General features: G+C 46.7%; 3 protein-coding genes across 10 annotated transcripts in view; 2 read left to right on the forward strand and 1 right to left on the reverse strand.

The window, feature by feature from the left end:
• VAMP1 (vesicle associated membrane protein 1) overlaps window positions 1-25,079 on the reverse strand; it is a 48,424-nt gene that overhangs the window by 16,207 nt on the left and 7,138 nt on the right. The window contains exon 5 of one of the 3 annotated variants that reach the window (XM_036455487.2): window positions 18,761-19,086. The exons of 1 other annotated variant lie outside the window; for it this stretch is intronic. In XM_036455487.2, the coding sequence (XP_036311380.1) occupies window positions 19,016-19,086 (71 nt within the window). In that variant the 3' untranslated portion in view covers window positions 18,761-19,015. Of the gene's footprint in view, window positions 1-18,760; window positions 19,087-21,063; window positions 23,393-25,079 lie in introns of those variants that run through there. One more of the 3 variants, XM_036455493.2, reaches the window with a different exon arrangement.
• Window positions 12,246-16,488, forward strand: CD27 (CD27 molecule). Its single transcript, XM_036455494.2, has 6 exons — window positions 12,246-12,633; window positions 12,786-12,917; window positions 14,932-15,105; window positions 15,315-15,404; window positions 15,657-15,776; window positions 16,034-16,488. Exons 1-6 carry the CDS (start codon window positions 12,498-12,500, stop codon window positions 16,156-16,158), a joined length of 777 nt encoding a protein of 258 aa, XP_036311387.1. The 5' UTR covers window positions 12,246-12,497; the 3' UTR covers window positions 16,159-16,488.
• On the forward strand, window positions 16,647-24,703 carry TAPBPL (TAP binding protein like). Of its 6 annotated transcripts, XM_045587676.1 has the most exons (8): window positions 16,649-17,130; window positions 17,811-17,821; window positions 18,029-18,242; window positions 18,377-18,649; window positions 21,218-21,556; window positions 22,141-22,443; window positions 23,824-23,910; window positions 24,130-24,703. In XM_045587676.1, the coding sequence occupies exons 1-8, from the start codon at window positions 17,070-17,072 to the stop codon at window positions 24,207-24,209; spliced, it is 1,368 nt and encodes a 455-aa protein (XP_045443632.1). In that variant the 5' UTR covers window positions 16,649-17,069; the 3' UTR covers window positions 24,210-24,703. The 6 variants fall into 6 exon arrangements, with proteins under 6 accessions (XP_045443629.1, XP_045443630.1, XP_036311371.1 ...); XM_045587673.1 differs by lacking the exon at window positions 17,811-17,821 and having other exon boundaries at window positions 16,647-17,130; window positions 18,006-18,242; XM_045587674.1 differs by lacking the exon at window positions 17,811-17,821 and having other exon boundaries at window positions 16,647-17,130; window positions 18,012-18,242.

Raw genomic sequence — 25,079 nt, forward strand, 5'->3', positions numbered from 1 at the left:
TTGCCTATCTGACAAAAAAAAAAAAAGGTATATTCCTATTTGTTCTGCTGTGTTTCCCAAAGTGTGGTACGCGTACCCTCAGGGGTATAGGAAGAGTTTGGTGGGGGTACGCATTGCACCAGAGTTTGGTGGGGATATGCACTGCCCCGTGCTTAGCTGCGCCTAATTCTATGTTCTCATGAGTACGAGGGGTACTCAGCGTTACGAAAATTATAGAAGGGGTACACATATGTCAGAAGTTTGGGAAACACTGGGTTAGAGCATCATTCTGATACAGCAAGGTTTCGGATTCAATCCCCAATCATGGCACACACTAGAATCAACCAATAAATACATAAATAAGAACAACAAATAAATCTCTCTCTCTTTCTCTCTCTCTCTCTCTCTCTCTCTCTCTCTCCCCCCCCCACTCCCCCCCCAACCTTCCTCTCTCATAAAATCAATAAAATAAAAATGTTCAAAAATATAGGTATAATTTTGATTCATTCACACTGTTGTTTTGTTGTCTGTTGTCAATTTTTTATTTGACAATCTAAGGGAAAACAGGTCAATTCTCCTAACCAAATAGTCAGGTATTACATGGTTAAAAATTCTTATGGCACACCAGTGTGCCATTGCACACAGATTGAAAATTGCTGCTCTGTGGCATGACATCCATAAAAAGAGGGATGATTCTGGCCCAACTTGCAAGTAAGAGAAGATTGCCACTGCCTTCAGCCCTGCCTTCAGGAATGCCTTCAGAGGTGCCCCCCAAGCCCTGCAGAATGGAGGGATCGAGGGATGCAGCTGTGAGAGAAGGAGGCCCCTGCCACCAACCCATTCGCTTCCTCTCCCAATGAAGGAGCCATCAGAAGTAAAGTGAGCGTGGGAAAGATGAGTCAGACATGTTTCCCTTTGTGCCATTGAGTCAAACTCTACATCTGTGACTTCAGATAAGTCCCAGGTAAGCTTAAGCGATGGCCCACAGGATGTAACAGCAACACACCTACACCCCACGGCATCACCTTCCAACTCTAAGGAGTAAACAACTGCCTCCTTCAAAAGCCAATGTGTTAGATGCACAATGAGCACTTTGAAATGAAACTGAGAAAACAATTCCATTTATAACCATCAAAAAGAATAAAATGCAGTCTGGCCCTCCTGGCTCAGTGGTTGAGCATCGACCTATGAATCAGGAGGTCACACTTCAATTCCTGGTCAGGGCACATTCCCAGGTTGCAGGCTCAATCCTCATGTGGGGCATGAGGAGGCAGCCAATCAATGATTCTCTCTCATCATTGATGTTTCTATCTCTCTCCCCCCTCCCTTCCTCTTTCTAAAATCAATAAAAACATTTTTTTAAATAGTGTAGTGCTGTCCTGGCCAGTGTGCTCAGTTGGTTGAGCGTAGTCTCATGCACCGAAGAGTCACAGATTTTGATTCCCCAGTCCGGGTTCTGGTCAGGGAGTGTGTAGCAGGCAACCAATTGATATTTCTCTCTCATATCGATGTTTCTCTCTCTATCCCTCTCCCTTCATCTTTCTCTAAAAATCAATAAAATTTATTTTTTTAAAAAAATATTGTGGTACTGGTATAATGATATTAGATCCCAACTCAAATTATATACAAAAAAGTAACTCAAAAGAAATCTAAGAGCTAACATTATAAAATTGTTAGAAAAGAACAGGTATAAATCTATGTAACCTTGGATTAAGCAACAATTTATTATGACATCAAAATCACAAGCAGCAAAAAAATATTAAAAATTAGATTTTATTAAAATTTAAAACTTTGTATATCGAAGGATATTATCAAGAAAATGAAAAAGTTGTCCTAACCCGTTTGGCTACCTGTGAACTGAAAGATCCCTGGATTGATTCCCATTAAGGTCACAAACCTAGGTTGAGGATCGCTCCCTAGTAGGGGGCATGCAGGAGGCAGATAATCAATAATTCTCTCGCATCATTGATGTTTCTATCCCACTTCCCTCTCCCTTCCTCTCTGAAAATCAATTTAAAAAATTAAAAAACAGCCCTAGCTGGTTTAGCTCAGTGAATAGAGTTGTTGGTTTGTGGACTGAAGGGGCCTGGGTTCGATTCCAGTCAAGGACACAAATTTCAGTTGCAGGCTTCTGGCCCTGGCTGGGGTGTGTGTAGGAGGCAACCAATCCATGTGTCTCTCTCACATGAATGTTTCTCTCTGTCTGTCCCTTCCCCTTCCATTCTCTAAAAATCAATGGAAAATATCCTTAGCTGAGGATTAACCAAAAGATAAAAAAAGAAAATGAAAAAATAGCCCATAGAATAGGGAAATGTTTGCAAATCATGTTTCTGATAAGGATTTAGTATCCAGAATATATAAAGAACTCTTACAATTCAAAATAAGGGGGGAGGGGGGAACAAATAATCTCATTTAAATATGGGCAAGTGATTTGAACAGACATTTCTCAAAGAAGATATATAAATGGACACTACATACTTGGAAAGATAGATGCTTAGGTCCTGGGCAGGTGGTAGCTCAGTTGGTTGGAGCATCATCCCAATATGCCAGGATATGGGTTCGATCCCCAGTCAGGACACATATAAGAATCTACCAATAAATGCATAAATAAGTGGAACAAATCGATGTTTCTTTCTCTCTCTCAAATGTCAATTTTAAATAAACATTGCTGCTCAGCACCATTGGTCTTTGGGAAATGCAAATCAAAAGCACAAGGAGCCGAAACCAGTTTGGCTCAGTGGTAGAGTGTCAACCTGCGGACTGAAAGGTCCCGGGTTCGATTCTGGTCAAGGGCATGTACATTGGTTGCGGGCACATCCCAGGTAGGGGGTGTGCAAGAGGCAGCTGGTTGATGTTTCTCTCTCATCGACGTTTCTAGCTCTCTATCTCTCTCCCTTCCTCTCTGTAAAAAATCAATAAAAATATATATTTTTAAAAAAGTACAAGGAAATACCACTTCATACCAACTTGGTTGGCTACAATTTTTTATAAAAATTAATGTGTGTTGGTTAATCACACAGACAATCTAGAACCTTTATATACCTTTGATGGCAAAATGGAACAGTTTCTCAGTTCCTCAATAAGTTAAACACATAGTTTTCATATGACCCAGCAATTCCACTGGTTGGCACATACTGAAGAGAAACTAAACATAGGTTCACACAAAACTTGTATAGGAGTGTTAATAGCAGCATTATTCATAACAGCCAAAAAGTGGAAACAACCCAAACATCTATCAGTTGATAACCAGATAACCAGATGTGGTATATCCGTACAATATTATTCAGCCACAAAAAGGATTGAAATACTGATAATACATGCTACAATATTGATAAACCTTAAAGATACTATGCTGAATTGAAAGAAGCCAGACAAAAATAGTCACATATTATATGACTCCATTTATATGAAATACCAAGAATAGGCCACTTTACAGAGACAGAAAATAGATTATCGGGGTTGGGGGAGGAGTGGGGGGAGAAGGTGTGATAACTTTTAGGTATAAGGTTTCTTTTAGAGAACATCATAATGTTCTGGTATTAGATGGTGGCTGATATTTGCACAATTTTGTGAAAATACTAAAAGCACTGAATTGTACATTATAAAATGGCTAAAATGTTGAATCTTATCTCAATTTTAAAAGTCCACAGGCACCACGGAGCCCTTCAGTCTGGGCTGGAGGCCAGAGTAGTCTTGAGCATTCAGTGCTGAAGCAGATGAGTCTAGAGGACACTCAAGTCCCAAATGCCATTTCACAATGAGGTGAGGGACAGGTCTGAGGTCTTCTGAGTCTGCAGAAAGGCGACAGGAATGCCTCTCCTGCCACAGGAGGCTTTCCCCAGCCCCTGGAGCCGATGGCCACAGGCTGGGACCCACAGGCTGGGCAGAGGCCCTGCAGGCTGAGTCACAAGACAGAGGATTTTCGTAGAGAAGAGCCAAGAGTGGACTTCGCTCACTGGTGGTGCACAAGGGTGAAAAGACATTTGTCACAAAGGAGAAAATACAAACCACCAGTGATCACGGAAAGATGCTCAGTCTTACAGGTAGTCAGAGGAATGTACCCTGAAACAATGAGGCAGCATCTTTCTTCATTTAGCTTGTCAAAAATGGTTAGCTAATGTGAGTGGTTGGCAGGATGTGAGAAAATATGTGCTCTTGTTCCACCGCTCTGTCAAGTGGAGAGCCACTTTGGAGGGCAACTTGCCAGCATCTAATAAAATTTAAAATGTGCATACCCTATGACTCAGCGATCCCAAGGCCTACTATTTACTCTAAAGGATGCTTCCCACATGCACAGGGAAATCTAAGTTTTGTATGTGACACTGTTTGTAATAATGAAACGTTGGGGAAAACCTAATTATTCATGAATTCGTGAATAGGAGAATAGCTAAAAAGCCTACGTTCACCCATTCTCTATTTAACAAAATGAGCAGTTCTCTCTGTATAACATAAAATAATCTCCAAAGACATATTATTGGATTTAAAAAGCAAAAAGCAAATTCTAAAAGGATATACTAGTATACTATATATACGTATATCATTTATGGGGGGGAAAATACAAATGTGCTGGGGCACGTGGAGAATTCTGCCTGCCAGACTGAGATGCTAGGCCAATAGAAAAGATGGATTTTAAAAAGCAATGAAAGAAAATAATACAGCAGAGCCCTGGCCAGGTAGCTCGGTTGGTTAGAACATTGTCCGGGTATACTAAGAGTGCAGGTTTGATCCCAGGTTAGGGCACATACAAGAATCAACCAATGAATGCATAAATAAGTGGAATAACAAATCTCTCTTCGTCAAATCAATTTAAAAAATTAAAATTAAAGGGGGGGGGGGAAACATGGAATTGCCATTTCCAAAAGATAATTTTTTTTCATCCTCACCCAAGGATATTTTTCCATTAATTTTTAAAGAGAATGGAAGAGAGAGAGAAAGACAGAGAGAAATATCGATATGAGAGAAACACATAAATTGGTTGCCTTCTGCATGTGCCCCAATCAGGACCCCATCAGGGAGGAGCCTGCAACTGAGGTTCATGCCCTTGACATGAATTGACCCAGGATTCTTCTGTCCACAGGCCGACACTCCATGCACTGAGTCAAACCTGCAAGGGCCAAAGGCTAATTTTTTAACAAGCAGAGAGAGAGCCAATGCATCATTTGTTCCCTAAGCTTTACTTCTTGTTTTGTGTTAGATCATTGCAGACCTGTGTAATATTTCCTTTGGAGAACATAAGCAACTCACCATGTCCCAAATAAGAAAGGGAAAGTTAAGTTAAATATTCTTGCTGTCAAAAATAAATAAATAAATAAATAAATAAATAAATAAATAAATATTCTTGCTGTCAATCATCTTAGGTATAAAAAGAGGTGGGTAAGCCCAGCAGGTGTGGCTCAGTGATTGAGAGTCCACCTATGAACCAGGAGGTCATGGTTCCATTCCCGGTCAGGGCATATGCCCAGGTTGCAGGCTCCATCTCCAGTGTGGGGCATGCAGGAGGCAGCCAATCAATGATTCTCTCTCATTGATGTTTCTGTCTCTCCCTTCCTCTCTGAAATCAATAAAATGTTTTAAAAAAGAGAGTTAGGGTTCAAATGATATCCTCGGAGGCCAGAAGGGGAAATAAAGGCAAATTACTCACAGGAGTCACAGTGCTTTAGACTCAAGATAAATTTGGAGAAATCACAGAGTTTTCTCCCCCCTGCAGGGAATGTCCCTGTATACAGTCTTTACTAATTTGGGAGGGCAAAAAGAATCACTCAGGAAAAGAGCAAGTAGGAAATGCTAGGGCCCAGGAGTCCACTGTAAGAGAAAACATCCCATACCCCTTGCAAAAATCACTTTTCTGCATTTTGAAGAAAGCGCTGACTATGAATTGAGCATTGTCCCATGTAACCAGAGGTCTCCGGTTTGATTCCTGGTCATGGGTACATGCCTGGGTTGCAGACTCAATCCCCAGGAGGGGGCATGCAGGAGATAGTTGATTGATGTTCCTCTTTCTATCTCCCTCTCTCTTCCCCTCTCTCTCTCAAATGAATAAAAACATATATTTTAAAAGAATACTTAAAAGAATAATAATATAACGGGGAAAAAGATAAATGGAAAATAATAAAAACACAATATAGCAAAACTTATGAGATATAACTAAAGTAGTTCTTAGAGGAAAGTTTATGGCCTTAAATGTATATATTCAAAAGAAAAAATTTAATTAATGAACCAAGCATCCAATTCAAGAAGTTAGAAAAAGGCCTTCACTGGTTTGGCTCAGTAGCTAGAGTGTTGACCTGCAGACTTAAGGGTCCCAGGTTAGATTCCAGTCAAGGGCATGTACCTTGTTTACAGGCACATAACCAGTAGGGAGTGTGCAGAAGGCAGCTGACTGATGTTTCTGTCTCATCAATGTTTCTAACTCTCTATCCCTTTCCCTTCCTGTCTGTAAAAAATTAATAAAATATATTTTTAAAAGAAAATTAGAAAAAGAATGCAGATAAATCTAAGGACAGTAAAAGGAAGAAAATAATTTAAAAATTAGATCAAAGTGTAAAATAATACAGAAAAGAAGGAAATAATAGGGAAACACAAAATCAAAAGGTGGTTCTTTGAAGCAAATAATAAATTATTCATATTTCTGGGAAAATGTATCAAGTAAAAATGAGAAAATTATAAATAAACTTGAGGTCTGGTGCACAAATTCGTGTACTGGTGGAGTCCAACCAGCCCACCCCAATGAGGACCATCAGGAGTGGGCCAGTTGAGGCAAGGGACCATGGGTGGGGCTTGCTGGAGTGAGGGACCACGGGTATTCAGGTGGTTCCGCCATTCAGTCAATTTGCATATTACCCTTTTATTATATAGAGTAATATTGGAAGTGAAAAGGAGGAAATAACTGCAGATCTTGTGATACTTTTAACATTTATGCCCATAAATATGAAACAAATTTAATAGACAGTTTCCTGGTAAAATATAACCTACCAAAACTGACTCTAGAATAATCAGCAGTGAAAAAAATCTACACTCAAAATACACACACACACACACACACACACACACACACACACCAGGCCTTGAAGGAAGAGATCATCCCTATTTTGTGAAATCTGTATATGAGAAAAATTATCATTGATCAAAGAATAGAAGTGGTCAAAGGAAGAATAGGGTGATATCTAGAAACCAAAGGAAGAAACAATTTTCCAGAAGGTGAGAGCTGTCAGATCTAAATATCTCTGAGCTAAACTTTGCTTCCTGGTTGAAGCACTGAACCCCCCTATTAATGGACAGTCACCTATATTGCACCCTGATTCTCCCCTTCATGGTGCTAAATAATGACCATTACTAATAACTTTACATTTGTCTTTGAGATTATTTTATCAGTGTCTGACTCTCTCATTGTTGTCTCAACTCCATGAGGACAGAAATCATGTGTTTTGTTTTGTTTTTCACCTTTGCATCCTATTAGTTAATTGGTACCTGGTACAGAATGGATGTGCAATAAATACTTGTCAAGTGAATGAAAAGTAGAATTTAGGAAGTCAGTGTGGCCCTGGGATCCCTGAAATTTCAATTTTATAACTATGGATAGAACTGTCAAGGAACAAGACTAAGACTGGACCATCCAATATATAATGAGTGCCTTACATGCTAGGAGATACTAGGAGCTAGGGCTGAAAAGTGATCAGAGATGGAAAGAAATGCCCACAGCTGAGACCCAGACTGGGGAGTCCCAGGAATGCAAATTACAGAATGGGGGTGTGAGTACCCAGACTCTTGTTAATCAGTCCACCCAACTTTCTGTCCAGCTGTTCTCTAAAGACTATCTGGGAAAAAGGATCTAAAGCAGTGGGGAGAGGCTGGGGGATCATAAAAGAAAGTAGGAATGGAGAAATAAGAAATGGAGTGAGAGACAAAGAAGGCTAGAAAAACTAAAGGGTTTGTTTGATAAGGATCTCAAACAGTGATTTCTGACATCTATGTAATATAACAGAATTTCCTTCTAAAAAAAAATCTTTAAGAGAGTTTAGTTCCGTGGAGTATTTTGATTCTGGCTATAGATTTATAAAGAGCCAAGATTGATTTTGGGATTAGGGGCTGAAGAGAGATGAGATACCTGACAGATTTCTGAAAGTTAGTCTGGGACCAAAAAAAAAAAAGGAGGAAGAAGAGGAGAGAGATGTCAGCAAGATGGTCAGTGCCTTTACTGCTTTGTAGGGTAAAATGCTGAATAATGACCTTTACTAATAACTTTACATTTGTCTTTGAGGATCAATCTCAGGGGTGAAAAGGACCATTAAGAACAAGAATATGCAAGCAGAGAATCTGCATCAATTGATATAACTATGTGGCTTTTATCTCTCAATTTGTTTATGTGTTGTATGTACAATATTGACTTGCGAATATTGTACCATCCTTGCATCCCCGGGATGAATCCTACTTGGTATGGTGTATTATCTTTCTGATGTACTGCTGGATCCGATTTGCTAGAATTTTGTTGAGGATTTTGGCATCTATGTTCATTAGGGATATTGGCCTGTAATTCTCTTTCATTGTGTTATCTTTATCTGGTTTTGATATTAGGGTAATGCAAGGATGGTACAGTATCTACAAATCAATAAATGTGATACATCACATACCCAAATTGAGAGATAAAAATCACATATCAATTGATGCAGAAAAAGCATTTGACAAAATCCAACATCTTTTCTTTGATAAAAACTCTCAACAAGGTGGGAGTACAAGGATCATACCTCAACATAATAAAAGCTATATATGGTAAACCCACAGCTAACATCATACTCAATGGGCAAAAACTAAAACCATTTCCCTAAGAACAGGAACAAGACAGGAATGCCCACTCTCACCAATCCTGTTCAACATAGTACTAGAAGTATTAGCCATTGCAATTAGACAAGAAGAAGAAATAAAAGTCATGCAAATTGGAAAAGAAGAAGTAAAGCTGTCCTTATTTGCAAATGACATAATATTGTACATAAAAACCCAAAAGACTCCATCAAAAAATTAATAGACTTAATAAATGAATTTGGCAGTGTAGCAGGATAGAAAATTAACGCCAAGAAATCTATGGCATTTCTATATGCCAATAGTGAACTTATAGAAATAGAGACTAAAAAAGCAATCCCATTTACTATCGCACCAAAAAATTAAGATATAAATCTTAATAAACTTAACTAAGGAGGTAAAAGACCTTTATGCAGAAAACTACAGGACACTCTATGAAAAAAGACATAGAGGAAAATGTAAACAGATGGAAGAACATACCATGTTCATGGATTGGTAGAATCAACATCATTAAAATGTCCATATTACCCAAAGAAATCTATAGATTCAATGCACTCCCCATTAAAATACCAATAGCATATTTCAAAGACCTAGAAAGAACTCTCCAAAAATTCATCTGAAATAAAAAAAAGACCCCAAATAGCCACAGCAATTCTGAGAAAGAAGAATAAAGTAGGAGGGATCTCAATACCAGATTCAAAGCTATCATTTGGAATTAAAGGGCAGATAAAGAGCTAAAGGAATTCATCACCATGAAATGTTAAAGAGTGAAGAGGAGTTGCTGAAACCAGTTTGGCTCAGCGATAGTGGGTCGGTCTGCAGACTGAAAGGTCCCGGGTTCAATTCAGTTAAGGGCATGTACATTGGTTGCAGGCACAGCCCCTGTAGGGGGTGTGCAAGAGGCAGCTGGTCGGTGTTTCTCTCTCATCAACATTTCTAGCTCTCTAGCTCTCTCCCTTCCTCTCTGTAAAAAATCAATAAAATATATTTTTTTTTAAAAAGAGAGAGAGTGAGGAGGAGTAGAAGGAGAGAAATATGAACAAATGGCAATAAACAATTAACAATTGAATCTAAAAAATAAAATGATCAAGCAGAACAGAAACAGATTTATAGATACAGAAAATATATTTTGCCAGGTAGGAAAGGGTTGAGGAGTTGGATGGAAAAGGTGAAGGGATTAAGAAGTACAAATTGATTGTTACAGAAGAGTCATGGGGATGTAAAATACAGCATAGGGAATATAGTCAAAAATCTAATAGGGAATATAGTCAATAATCTAATAACTATGTATGTGCCAGATGGGTGTGAGATTTATTGGGATGATCATTTAGTAAGTTATGTAATGTCTAATCACTGGGGTATACACCTGAAACTAATATAATAATGCATGTCAACTGCAATTTTTGAAAAATCTAAAAAAAAAAAAAAGAATATGCAAAATACTATTTTAAGTGGTATCCTTATGATATATAAAACTTCTATAAAAATGTTGCCCCACCTGTTTACAGCTGGTTTGTAGGAAAATTCAAGAAAGAACTGTGTCCCAAATTTGGGGCCTGTGGTAGGGCAAAGGTTAAGGAAACAGTCGAACTGAGGGTTTGATCAGGATCTCTCAAAGGAATGAAAATCATCAAAAGATTTTCAGTGGGTCTGTCTCTGAAGATGTAAGAAAAGGAGTTGTTGAAAAACACCACATATCTTTGTCAGACAACTGTGGGGAGCTGAACCCCAAAGAAAAAGAGGTGATGGAAGATTTTTGAGGGAGAGGTCAGCAGGTTGCACTTTCAGAGCCTGTAGACAAGAGGAAGGGACTGTCCAGGAAGCCAACCTAGGACAGGCCAATGCTCACCAAAAGTTGATACAACTTTTGCATCACAGAAGGTAGGAGAATAGTAAGATCTGGAAACATGGCTCTCCTTCTCCTGACCAGGGGTCCTCCAGGAGAGCCAGGCAGACCCTTCTCTTGCCCTCTCCCCATGGAGAAGTGATGAGTAGAAGAGGGGACATGAGCCTTCGCACAGAGAACACAGGCCTCACATAGGTGAGCAGCTCAGGGTCTAGTCAAGGTTGTTAGTCTTCTATGTCCTCCAATCCCCTCTTCAGCAAGTTTCTCCTTACAAGTCCCCAACTCATCATTCCTCTAGGGTCCTGTCCATCCCCACAGGATCCCACCTCTCCTCGGCCTCCTTGATGGTTAAGATTACTCCCTAGGGAAATGTGAGAATATTGACCATTGTCTGAGAATGTGGCAGGACAGCAAAATCCTCAGATCCCAAAGCTAACACTGAGATGGGAATTCAGGCACCCCTGCCCAACAGTGAAAACAAAGGTTTTGCATAAGTAGCTATTCAAATCACACCATATATGGCTTCCTAGCAGACAGGGCCCACCTGAAGACTAAAGGGGGTCGGGGAAGGGCAAGGGGGTGGAAAAAAATGAAGAGAAAGGAAATGAAAGAGTAAGACAGAGAACCGATATGGCAAGTGAGATCACAGGGGTGTGACATTTCTTGAGCCCTGTGGAAACAACTGCAAAGTCCCTAAATGAATGAAAAATAGCCTAGAGAAACCCACACCTCATTCCTCAGGGGAAAAGGAGGGACAGCTGTCTGACCCCTATGTTCCTAGAACTCAGAGGGGAAAGTCCAGCTATTTCCAATATTCTCCCAAACCACAGAAGTAGGGAAGAGATGGTGCACAGGCATCGACCTTTACCCCAGTGCACAAGGCTTATGGGGGAGAGGCCCTGGGGCTCCAGGACACCAGTGACTGACACAGCCAGAGGCGGGAAGGGGAAGATGAATGTGCTAGTGGGATGAGGAGGGAAGGACAGATGGTCAGGGGGTGATACCTGGTATCACAGACTGGCAGGAAGACTAAATGGAGTCACGTGTGGTCTCCTAGCACAGACTGTGACAGAGGTTTGAGCCCCTTGGATGCCATTTTAACGCTTCCATCACAAACTCTTCTGGCCATAAGACCAAGGCTGGTTATAGTCATTATCCACCCCACGTAGCATAAATATTCAACCCTTTTGCTGCAGAAATGCTGCACTTGATTACGATCGCTCCCCCAGCCCCGTGAAGGTGTCTCGTGGTGCTAGTTCCTTCCCAAAATCTGAAAACTTGTGAATTCTAACATTCACCTGACCCCGTTTCAGGTCCTCAGTTCCAGTTCCCCTTCCTTCTCTAATTTGCTTATCTCTGTGAAAAAGAAATAAAATAAACTTATCCTCTGCGGAGAGGGGAGAAGGGACGTACCAGTTGGCTTGTACGCTGCAGCCAGGGCCTTAATGCGGGCACCTTTGAGTGCAAGTATGTGGATGAGAGGCGGGTGGCTGCACGTTCAGCGCTTTATAAAGGAGGCAGGCGAACGTGGGTTACCTTCTTCTTGAGCACCAACCAGAGACGGAAACGGAGAAGCTGCACGTTGGTGGGGGGTTGGGGGGACGAGGGGGGATGACTAAAGAGCAGCAGGTCTTCTGACAGAGTTTGCCCTTTAACCACTCTCCCCAGCACCCAGCACGCAGAAAGGGTGGAGGGGTAAGAGGTTGTTGCTGTAAAAACACAACAGTCACAGTAGAGCTTCAACTGCCACCAAAGGTTGGCTTGCCACCTGAAGCAGGACTACGCGGAGATCTGCAGCTGCTGCCCAGGAGGTGCAAAGAGGAAGAAGCGGAGGCGCAGCCAGGGTAGAGGCCAGCAATTAGCGTCCCCAGCAGGAGCCATGGCCTGGCCACCTGCCTGCTGGCTGTGGGTTCTGGGGGCTCTGGCGGGGCTCTCGGCCACCCCAGCCCCCAAGAGCTGCCCAGAGAAGCACTACTGGGCTCAGGAGAAGCTGTGCTGCCAGATGTGTGAGCCCGGTAAGAGAGGACGCCCTGCCAGGGGCAGGCTGAGTGGGGAAGAGGACTGGGATGGGGAAGAAGGGGGCAGGATGTGAGTCTGCGCTCCAGCGGGGAGAGGAATCCTTGTGGAGGGCAGAGAAGCAGCCTTGACCCTGGACCTCTGCTCACAGGAACGTTCCTCAAGAAGCACTGTGACGGGCAGGGAAAGGCCGCTCAGTGTGAGCCGTGTGTACCAGGGATCTCCTTCTCCCCAGACCACAACGCCCGGCCCCACTGCGAGAATTGCCGGCACTGCCACTCCGGTGAGATGGGCAAGCATCCGGGGAGCAAGGGGGTAGAGCTGGGTGTGGAGGAGCACAGAAGGGGCAGAGCCGGAGCTTCCCTCCCGTTGCTTCAAGGCTAAGTAAGGCAAGGGAGCCAGCGCTGCGAAGTGGGGCAGCCGGAGAGGGGGAAGCGGGAATGCTGATGTGATGGGAACGCTAGTGTAGGGAAAGGGTAAGCGAAATCAGAGGGGCTGCCGAGAATGGACCTGTGGTTGGCATCAAGACACTGGAAAGGAGGAAGTGGCTCTAGGAGCCCCAATTGCAGCCACACACACAAATGAAAAATTGTAATTTCTTTTTTTTAAGTAAGAAGTGTGATAACCGTGGCTGTTAGGAATCCGTTTGTTATTCCTCCATTGTAGCTAGGACTTCAGGAGTGAGATGCCAGGGCACTTGGGGTGGCAGGTTTTAACCCTTTGAACAAATGCCCTGCGGCATGACACCCATGAGGACAGACTACTTCGCTGAGCTCTTCCACTACCTGCCTGCAAAATGTGTTTGGTCTCAAAAAAAAAAAAAAAAAGTGTTTGGTCTCACTGGGCTTTTAACACTGTGTTCCTTTAAAAATTAACTAAGTAAAAAGGGTTTTGCCATTGCAAATCCAACAGCAACATCCTGCATGCACAAGACGCATTCATTCCTCAGTCCACTTGACTTAAACCTGTGACTGTTAACAGACGCTTTTCTCTTCTTGACAGCAAGCCCAGCGGGGCCAGACTTTTAAAATTCAAAACCTGCCGAAACCGGTTTGGCTCAGTGGATAGAGCGTCGGCCTGCGGACTCAAGGGTCCCGGGTTCGGTTCCCGTCAAGGGCATGTACGTTGGTTGCGGGCACATCCCTGGTAGGGGGGTGCAAGAGGTGGCTGATCGATGTTTCTCTCTCATCGATGTTTCTAGCTCTCTATCCCTCTCCCTTCCTCTCTGTAAAAAAATCAATAAAACATATTTTTAAAAATAAAATAAAATTCAAAACCTGCTCGTCCCTCTGCAGCCCCCTTTGCAGGCTCCCCTCTGCAGGTCTCACCGGAAAGCTTTTCCCAGCCCTGAGCTAGCCTGTGCTCCCTTCGCTATGTTCCAGCCAAGCCCAGCCCAACCCATGATCCTTCTCTCCCTGAGACAGCCCAAAGGCTCCTCAGAGCACTCGGGCAGCACCTGGCTGCTGGATGGAGGCTCGGAGGGCATGGAGGGGGGATCTGAAAGAGTTTGGTCCTCTTCAACCTCAGTATTCCCATCTTTAAGAGAGAGAAGTACCATATAGTCTAGAATTTTGTGCACGTTACACTTGGTGAAAAAAACAACTCCAGATATATGGATACTCGTCACTGAGAATAATGGCATTTCATCCATTTTTACCCAATCCCAGCCCCTTCTTCTTCTTCTTCTTTTTTAATATACATTTTCATTGATTACAGAGGGGAAAGGAGGGAGAGAGAAACATCAATGATGAGAATCATTGATTGGCCGCCTCCTGCACACCCCCGACTGGGGATCGAGCCCACAACCCAGGTATGTGCCCTCTCAGGGAACTGAACTGTGATCTCCTGGTTCATAGGTGGATGTTCAACCGCTGAGCCGGGCCAGCAGGCCCAGCCCCTTCTTTAGCCCTTCCCTTCTTTTTGGCAAACACCTTCATGATCACCCCCTACTGGTCATCTTCTGCTTACCCTGCTGCTGGTTACACCTGTGAGTCCAACTGGTGGTACCAAACGTCTCAAGCTTTACACTTTCGATGTGTACACTTCTCTATATTATAATCCAATTGTAAAAATCTCAGGCTGTTCCTACTTTTCATAGTGTCTCCTTGTGAACCATGGATTTTCTAAAAGGTCCAAGTATTTTCCTTAATAACAGTAATACTAACGGCAAAGGGACTGGGTGGTGGTGAGAGAGAGGCCGGGATGGGGTGGGGCTGGGGGAGAAGATTAAGCAAGTGGGGCTTGCAGGTCTCTGAGGCCTGAGTGTCTTGTATTCCTCCCACCTCCTCTGTCCCCAGGTCATCTCATTCGAAACTGTACCCCCACCGCTAACACTATGTGTACCTGCCCCCGGGGCTGGGAGTGCATGGACAAGGAGTGTACCGAGTGCTATCCTGCTAGGAACCCCACGCTGACCCCTCGTCTATCGCCGGCCCCAGGCCCACAATCCACCCCCTCACCTTACACCCAAAGTAAGTTCCAGGGAACTCTTTGTCCAGTTTGGGGTAAGGGTCCCTCTCAAGGAGCACCCCTTCTGAGCCACCCCACCCCCCAACATGAGTTGCCTGGTTGGCTCATCTCTTCTCTGCCTTTCCATCTCATCCAACTCTCTGCCTTTCCTTCAGCCTGGGCTTTCCCTATTGGCTCCCTGCTGTTGTTCACCCTCCGTCTGGTTTTCCAGAGTTGCCGGAGGCCAGGACAGCAGCCAGGCACATGCAGACTCTGGCTGACCTCAGGCTGCCTGCTCCAGCTCTCCCGACTCAACGGCCAGGTGAGTTTTCTCCACAATCTCCACTCTAAGAGAGAAGATATATGGAGGAGTCCAAGAGACAAGCCAGCTCCTAGGAATGAGGAGAAGAGGAGGAAGAGCAGAGTCTAGGGATGAGGAAAGGACTTGGTCCAGTGGTGGGGGCAGAGAGGAAGGCTGGGAGGAGAGAGGCAAAGATGAGGGGAGGGCTGGGGTGAGAGGAGTCTAGGGCTGGGCCCTCGTGCCAAACCCTTGTGTGGCCCCTGCCTGTCACAGCCCAGAGGTTCCTGTGCAGCTCAGAATGCATCAGAATTTTCGTGATCCTGTCTGGAATGTTTCTTGTTTTCACCGTGGTCGGAGCCCTGTTCCTCCATCAACGAAGAAAAAATGGACAAAGTAAGAGACAAAATACAGGTCTTCAGTCCTATGTCTGACCCCACCTCCACCTCCTCAGCCCTGCCACCCATGCCTGGGGCCTGGTGGAAGCCTCCCTCCTCCATCTGTATCAGCCCTGGCTCCTGCCTCGTCTTCCCGCCTCTTCGCTGAGGTCCTCCCAATAGCCCTCCCTCAAGCTTACCTCCTTTGCCTATCTCCTCTTCCTCTGCCCCCTCCCCTGACCCCTGGCCAAGATTCATCTGTTTCTGCTTCTGCAGACAAAGGAGACAGTCCCGAGGAGCCTGCTGAGCCCTATCCCTACAGCTGTCCCAGGGAGGAGGAAGGCGAAGCCATCCCCGTGCAGGAGGATTACCGAAAGCCAGAGCCTGCTTCCTACCTCTGAGCCTGCACTCCCCAGCAGGGGTCATCCCTGCAGAAGAGGCCTGGCCCCCACCCGGGCCCACTGCCCAGCCAGGGGCAATGACACCCAGCGACCGCAAATGAGTGCCAGGCCCTCGGCAGACCCTTTCCGCACGGCAGCCTTGAGAAAGGACCTTTGGAGACTGGCATGACAGGGACACGTGGGAGGTGGAGGGTGGGAAGCGGGATGTGTCCCGGCCCATCCAGCGTCACCTCCGTGCCGGAGGCGGGCCGGGGTTCCAGCTGTCAAACACACCTGCGCCCAGGAAAGCCCCACGTGCTGTATTTAGAAACAGCAAAATAAAGTGAGAGATCATCGCTACATGCCGCCTCTCTGAAATTCCACTGACAACGCAAGCCACTCCCAGGCCACTCCCAGCCTCGTCTCGCTCTGGGATCGGAGGGAGGGGCCTTCTCCCCTGCGGTCTGGGGTTGGAGCCTGCCCAGCAGGGGAGGGCGGGGGTGTGGTACCAACAGAAAATGAGAAAAGGTTCCCAGACTCACGGGGTTCCTGCTTCTAGTCTCTCCCTTCCTCCTCCTCCCACCTCCCGGTCCCCACACCTCCACTGTCTCGGGGCTGGTGGGGAGCAGAAGGGTGCAGCAGTGGCGTCAGGGCTTGGAATCGCCAGGGGCGGTGCGTGGGGTTGGGAAGGCGAACCGTGAACAGGGCTCTGGCACCAGCAAGAAATGGCTTCACCCAGAGGCGAAGGCAGCCGCAGTGGCACCTCCTCAAAGTGAAAGTGAAAGAGAGGTCCTAGGCGGACAGGAGAGAAACTCTCAAAACGTCGGCCAGCCAGGAGTATTGAAAGGAGAATTTAGAGGCCCCTCTTCTCTGTGGACCCTGCAGGCGGGGAGCCAGTGGAGAGGGCGGCAGCCGGCCTGAGAGCAGCCCCCATGGGCACAGAGGGGTGGTGCCTGCTGCTCTGCTTGGCTCTGTCCGGAGCTGCGGACCCTGGTGAGTGGGGGCAGCCTGGAGGGAAGAGAGGCTAGGGAAGCTCCGGATAGACACCCTCCCCCGGGTTACACAAGGGAAAAGGAGCCAATCGCTTCTAAGCCCAAGGGGAGACCGGCTCAGAGGCTGACAACGGAACCAGTTGTGTTGCGGGGAGAAAGGCTGAGACCCAGGGCGTAAAGCCAAATGAGAAAGAGGGCCTTTCACAGTGAATGTGGTGGGAGCGCTGTCTTTGGGAGAGGGGACACCTTCGGAAGAGAAATGTTCCCCACCCAGGAAATCACCAGGAATGTAATCGGGAGGCGGAGAGGGGAAGGCCACGTGTTGTGGCAGGAAAAAGCAGAGCAGACCTGTTGCCAGCTGGGAAATGGAGAAGATGGCTGCCAACACCCTGGACTGCATGATGGCCTGTTGTCTCTCGCAGTGGCAAAGCTTTTATTTGCTTTTGCTGAGAACTCCTTTGCCTGAAAATAACTTTCATTTGATGGCTGGAAATAAAAGCAAAAGCATAAACCCGGCGGAGCAAGGCAAATCCAGGACTTTGAATCACTCGTATCAAATAGTTCCTGGAAAGGCAGGTGCTTCCCAGAAGTTGACCTGGGGATTTTGAGATAGGGACACAGATAGCAAGGCCCCTGGAACACAACTTTCAGCCTTAATGACTGCACAGTTGGGGCAGGGAGTGGGCACAGAAATAACGGCGGCTGCAGCCATCTTTTTTTATTATTTCTTTATTGATTAAGGTATCACATATTTGTCCTCAACCCCCCATTCCAATCCCCCACCCCCCTATTGTCCTCGACCACTGGTTAGGCTCATAAGTGTGCACATAAGACCTTTGGGTGATCTCTCCCTTTTATCCCCACCCTCCCTCTGAGGTCCAACAGTCCCCGCAGCGGAGAGGCAGTGGCGGGCAGTGGACGTGGTCTTGGACTGCTTCTTGGTGGAGGAAGGCATGCACCGTGGAGGCTTTGCCAGCGACAAGACCATGGTGAAGGCCCTGCTGGTGCTGAAGCAGGTGCCAGTGCTGGATGACGGCTCCCTGGAAGGCTTCAGTGACTTCCAAGTGAGCACGCTGGTCCAAGACAACCCACCTGTCACTTTTGAGGCCTCAGGTAAGATAAGAGCTCCCTTCATTGGGACAGCCCAGTTCCCAGTGCGCCCGCCTGCATCTGCTCCCACCCCACCCCACCCCCCACCCCCGCCTCCATCCAATCCGCCCTCTGTGCCACCCGCCCTTCTCCCCCAGTGAGTCCGGTGCAGATTCCCCACGCGGAGGCCTTGCTCCATGCGGACTGCAGCGAGAAGGAGGTGACCTGTGAGATCTCCCGCTACTTTCTCCAGGCCAGACAAGAGGTTGCTGTGGAGACAGCAGCTTGGTTCATGGCCAACCTGCAGGTCTCTGGAGGGGGGCCCAGTGTCTCCATACTGATGAAGACTCTGGTGGATGCTGAGAACACAGCTCTCTCGTACCCCGTGATGAACCTGCCCCTGGGCCCCCAGGGGACTGTGCTGACTACAGGTAAGAAAATTAAAAGTTTCCTTTTAATATATTTTTATTGAGTTCAGAGAGGGAGAGAGAGAAACACCAATGATGAGGATCATTGATCAGCTGCCTCTTGCAGGCCCCACACTGGGGATCAAGCCCGCAACCCAGGTATGTGCCCCGACTGGGAATCAAACTGTGACCTCCCAGTTCATAGGTCAACACTCGACCACTGAGCCACACCAGCTGGGCAAGGAATAGAAGAAGGAAGGGAACAAGTCCACCTCCATCCACATCAGTCATCTCAAGGTGTCCCCTCGACCTTGGCCCTTTCTTTCCAAAGGCCCAAAATGGGGATAATTTCCTCCTCACTGTTTTGCCTGAGGAAATGACATGCTCTATTCACGTATGCTGTTCGTAGTAGGCTTCCTGGGCCAAGCACCAGTTTTCTCCCAGTGAAAAGCCATCCTGGTCTGGTGTTTGATGAGAGCAAAGCACAGGGGTTCAGAATTTGTTCGTTACCCCTTATTAATATTATTAGTAAAACCCAGTTTCTGCCTTCTCCAGCACATCCCAGAGGATGCAGGGAACTGAGAACATGAGGATAAATTTCTCCAGAGGTCATTAAACCTACTATTTTACCTCCAAAAAGAGACAACCAAGCCCAAAGATTAGGGAGCTACCCACCTATCCTTAGAAAGCCCAGAACAGTCTACTATACTGTGGTCTAACCTAAGTGTATCCTGCTACAGCAGAAAAGAGGAGTCCTCATAGTCTTGGTATAGCTAGATATTCCCTTTTTATTTTGGGATATTTTAAGACTACAAAAGGTGAAAGAATAATGTAATGCACACCTGTATGTTATACACCTAGGTCCAATCAATTGTTAGCATTTTCTTAATAGATATACCTGAACAAATTGAAAGCTTCAGTAATCCCAATACTTCACTCCAAATACGGCCACGTATAGCATGTGGTTTATAGCATTTGGTTTATAACCAAAGACGGGGATATTCTCCATCATCACAGAAACATTACCTCAGCAAACCAAGGTGGTCTACCGTGGTGCAGACAATAAGGGGGTACAGTGTGTCAAGAATTTAAGAACATATTTGCCAGGGCAGTCCCACTTGCTACATCACTGAGCATCATGCTTAAGGTCAATATTTTAAAAATTGATATAATAATACTGTCAAGCCCAAACTGGTTTGGCTCAGTGGTAGAACGTCGGTCTGCGGACTGAAAGGTCCCAGGTTAGATTCCAGTCAAGGGCATGTACACTGGTTGCGGGCACATCCCCAGTAGGGGATGTGCAAGAGGCACCTGGTCGATGTTTCTCTCTCATCGACGTTTCTAGCTCTCTATCTCTCTCCCTCTCTGTAAAAAATCAATAAAATATATTTAAATAATAATAATAATAATAATACTGTCAAGTATGAAGTCCAAATTCAAACTTCTCCCATTACCCCACTACTGTTCTTTGTAGCTCTCTGGTTCTTAGAGTCCAGGATTCAAGCAAGGACCACACACGCCGTTAGCCGTCTTGTGCCTTTAGGCTCCTTTATTCCAGAACTGTCTTTCATGGCCCCGACATCTTTGAAGAGCTTAGGCCTTGTCTGGTACCATATCCCACTGTCTGATTGTTTTCCTCATTAGATTTAGGTTTAGCATGTCTGTGTGCTTTTTATTTTATTTTTCAATCCTCATGCTTAGAGAGGAAGGGAGTGAGAGAGAAATAGCGATGGGAGAGAGGAACATCAATCGGTTACCTTCCATACATGCCCCGACCGGGGATTGAACATACAACCCAGTTATTTGCCCCCGCCAGGAATCGAACCGGCAACCATGTGCAGGATGATTCCCAACCAACTGAGCCACAGTGGTGTGCTTTTTAAACTCTTACTCCTACTTAGACTTCACGGCAGCCTTGCCTTCCACAGGTGAGCTTGGCAACACTAAGTGACTTGTCCAAGGTCACAGAGCAACCACATGGAAGAACCAGGGTTCCAAAATGTTTTATGCTACTCCAGTGGTTCTTACCCAAGAGTCAACAGTAACCCACAGTTCTGCATGCGTATCTTCCTGGTGAGAGGTCAACAGCTTTCACCAGATTATCCAGGGGTGGCTCCAAAATAGTTCAGATCGCCTTGTGTGTCACACTGCCTTTCCAGAGCCCCATTTCTTTGTTTTTTAATTAAATTTTACGGGAGTGACATTAGTCAACATGAACATATAGGTTTCATGTGTGGGTTACTAAATTAAAAAATGTGTACCTAGCACCATGTACCCGCCATCCAAAGTCAAATCTTCTCCTGTCACCTCATATTAGGACTCCTTTTTCTCCCCTGCACCCTTCCCTCTGGCAACCACCACACTGCTGTTTGTGTTCAGAAGTTTCCGTTTTATACTCCACACGTGGGTGAAATCATATGGTTTTAGAGCCCCATTTCTTTGTGGTTCCACCTGTCTGGGAAATGAGCCCAACTGCCCTCACTGTCCAAGAAAGGAGGCAGGGGCAGATGTGTACCCACATGCCCACAGCTCAGGTCAGGTGGTCTCAAGAGGAAGCTGAACTCATCGCCCTCTCTCTCTCTCTCATCACAGTGGAGTTCCAGGTGTCAACACAGACCCCGTCCCTGAGTCTCCAGCGGGGGTCCTCAGCCTCCCTGCACTGTGGCTTCTCCATGGCTCCGGGCTGGGACCTCGCCAGAGTGGAGTGGCGGCTGCAGCACAAAGGCAGTGGCCAGCTGGTGTACAGCTGGACCGCAGGGCAGGGCCACGCCAGGCGAGAGGGCGCTACCCTGGAGCCCGAGCAGCTCCTCCTGGCCGGGGACGCCTCGCTCAAGCTACCCAGCCTCACTCTGAAGGACGAGGGGGCCTACATTTGCCAGGTCACCACCTCTCTGTACCAAGCTCAACAAATCATCCAGCTCCACGTCCAAGGTGAGGCCAGAACTCGCTTCTCTGGGGGAGAGGGGAAGGGATAGGCTTATTGGGAGTGTTTTCCAAAGTGGAGTCCAAATTTCCTGAGAGGCAGACTGCATTCCCACAACCTAAATGCCATCTCCACTCTAGAGGTGCAGATGGCATCAGATTGTCTTCTGTCACACTTTGGGTAAGCCCACTGAGAAAACCTCCCAGACCAGGATCCGGTTGCCCTGCCCTGGCCGGCTGCCTCCAATCACACACCCTAAAGGAGCAGCAGCAAACCAAGGAGGCGCAGTGGGAGTGGTCCTGGTGGAGAAGAGGGTTTCCTCACTGATACCCTTAAAGTCACTTGCTTCTCATCACTTATGGTGATGAGAAGCAAGCCCGTCGCTAGTTGGTTTTACTACTGTCTTTCAACTACCTGTGGAAGATGTACCCCTTTATGGCCTGCACCCAGGGTGGACTCCTCACCGCCCTTGGCACTCCACTGAGGATGAAGCTTCAGCCTCCACATCCTAGCTCACTCTCGGCAGGAAGAGAAGGCTTTAGTCTTCTCCGTTGTCCCACTGACCCCTCTGGAATCTTATTCTCTCTTCCAGCTTCTCCCAAAGTACGACTGGGCTTGGCAAGTGAAGCTCTGCCACCCACTCTCATCTGCAACATTGCTGGCTATTATCCTCCGGACGTGACTGTGACATGGACCCGAGAGGAACTGGGTGGAGCCCCGGTCCCAGTCTCTGATACCTCCTTCTCCAGCCTCCGGCAAAGCCCAGAGGGCACCTACAGCATCTCCTCCTCCCTGACGGCAGAACCTGGCTCTGCTGGTGCCACTTACACCTGTCAGGTCGCCCACATCTCCCTGGATGAGCCCATTGTGACCAGTGCCTGGGCTGCCCCACCAGGTACCCTCCTCTCCCACCTCTACCCTGGGCTTGTGGCTCTCCTGCCTCCAGCTCATCTTTGGTCTCGTTCTGCTTCCCACTACACTATGTTCATTCACAGTCTCAGCTTCTTTCCAGGGCAGCAGCCTCCATAGCTGCCACCACACATCCTGAGACCAGCACGCCAGGTGCCAGGGCAGCAGGTGGTGTGCTGGAGATGAAGGCTGGGTAACTTCTGATCCTGCCCCCAAGGAGCTTAGTCCACTTGGAGGGACCGACTAGGCAGGCAGGGAAGGTGACCAGGGAAGATAACCAAGTTAGCTAGCTCGAGGGACAAGGAAACACCAAGACAGACAGAACGGCATGTGTGAAGGCCAAGTAGGAAGCAGCCTAAAGAGGACTCAGGAACTGCACAGCTAGAACCAAGAGTGTGTGGGAAATCTGGGAAGTGGCCTAAAGCTTGAGAAGTAATTGTATTTACTGAGCATTTACATAAATTAAGCACTATACTAAGCACTGAGATGTATGATCACAGGTCTTAGCATGACTCCCATTAATGAGTGAACTGGCCCTCACAGTTGTTAAGTAATTTGCCCGAGGTCACCTACTTAGTAAATGGTAAAGGGTGAGATGGGGGAAAACAGGCAGCCTAATTACACCAGAACCTCAAACCCTCCACTACTATTAGTGGGCTGACACTTTTCTGTTTTCCTCACCCGAGGAGTGAAAATACTTTTTCCATTGACTTGTATAGAGTGGAAAGGAGGGGTGAGAGCAAGGAGGAGAGAAGAGATTGGGGTTGCCTCCCACCCCCAACTGGAGCTGGGGAACAAACTTGCAACCCAGGTATGAGCCCAACAGGCACTCGAATCCCTGACGCTCCGATGTGCAGGCCAGTGCTCTAACCACTGAACACGCTGACCAGGGCTAGTGGGCTGACACTGATAGGCTTTCAAGCTGGAACTTCATCCTGAAGCCGCAGAATATTATTTAAAAATTTTAAACAGGAAAGAATCAGTACCTAGAATGCAAACATCCAGGAGCACTGGGCATTATTATTTGAGACTGGGATTTTGTCTCAGCTCACATCATTCTCCAACTATTTATATAATCCTAGTTTAACTGCCAACAGCTATCTAACTTAAATTTCTCTTGAAAAACAATTAAAAAAAAAGATATCCTGAGGTGGGAAACCGTGGGAATTCTGTGTGGAGGAACACACAAACATCCAACAACCCTGAGCAAGTACAAATGCTACTGTGTGCCCAGTTCCTGGGGGAGAGCAGAACTCTTGGTGTGAGCTCCCCACACAGGGACTCTCACACTCCTTTGTCCTCCAGCCGGCGAGGGCTGAGCTGGTTCCTGCCCACTGATTCCTGCCTGCACTCTTCTCACCTACAGAGCAGAGAACTGTGGCCTTTGGAGTCCTTTTTGGCAGCAGCCTCTTCCTCCTTGTACTGCTGTATCTGGGACTTCAGAGATGGCAAGGTAAGCATCCACTGCCCTCAGCTCTGCCCGACCCACCTCACTTGCAACCAGCCTCCGCTAACCACCTCCTCACACCATCTCCCTACCAGACCAGAGATGAAGCCCAAGCATCCCAGGTTCCAGCCTGCACCCTCCTGTCCCGCCCCCCCAATTCCACAGCCCACAACTTTGGGGGTACCACAGCTGAAACCAACCTCACTCCCTCTTGTTCTCTCCTAGCTACCTCATCCAAGATCTGCCAAGACTCTGAGGCCCTCTGGGTAGACGCTCTCCTGCCTCCGAATAAAAAGAAAGAGTAGTCATGTTCTCCCAGAAGGACTGTAAGCCAAGCCTCAAAGCTCAAAAACACCCCCAAGAAAAGCATGAAGAAAGCACAGATCACAGGGACACTGGCTCTAAACACGTGCAAGACTCTGCCTTCCTTCTGCGCCGGGGAGATGCTGTAGGTACCCTCTGGGCTTCGCCTGGGGTAAAGAGAACAGAGGCCATCGGGAAGGTCTGGGTGGAAGTTAAAGCGAGAACCAGATTTGAGGTACAGTGGTTGAACAGAAAGTGGGAAGAAATTAAGAAAGGAGCAAGTGAGGGGCAGTGGGACAAAGGGGTAGAGGTTGGGCCACCACCCGCAAATGCTGAACTCTGTCCAATTAAAAGCGTCCTGATCCTGGGAGGCAAAGTTTGCCCACTCTCCTATCTTTCCCATTGTTGGGCCCAACTGAGCTGTGTCCCAGGCCTTGCTGCAAAGTGTTGAAGGTGTGAAATAAAGGCCCTATGAGGCAGCCCTGGGGCCCATCTCGGGTGCTCTGTGTAACCCTGAGCTGTAATTAGGTTCTGCTCCTTAGACAGTTGCTGGGTGCTTCAGGATACCCGCAACGCCTCATCCCTACTCCTCCTCAACCGACTCAGCTGCCAGGGAAAGATTTCTTTTTGTTTATTTCTAAAATCTGCCAGTCAATACTCTGTGTGGCACTCCGCACAAAGGAAGGAGGTAGATAGGAGATGTCTGAGAAAACCTGCAGGTGTTTGTCAGCGTGGGATCCTCACCCAACTTCCTGCCGTCACTTCCTCTCACTGGCACCGGAAGAGTTGGGCTGCTGCAGGCGTGAATGCTGAGAGCAGAGACCACTTCCTTTGCCAACACGGAGCTTTAATCTCCGAAGACCATCTGGCAC

The sequence above is a fragment of the Pipistrellus kuhlii genome, unplaced genomic scaffold (assembly GCF_014108245.1).
Source record: "Pipistrellus kuhlii isolate mPipKuh1 unplaced genomic scaffold, mPipKuh1.p scaffold_m20_p_3, whole genome shotgun sequence".
NCBI classification, from domain to species: domain Eukaryota; kingdom Metazoa; phylum Chordata; class Mammalia; order Chiroptera; family Vespertilionidae; genus Pipistrellus; species Pipistrellus kuhlii.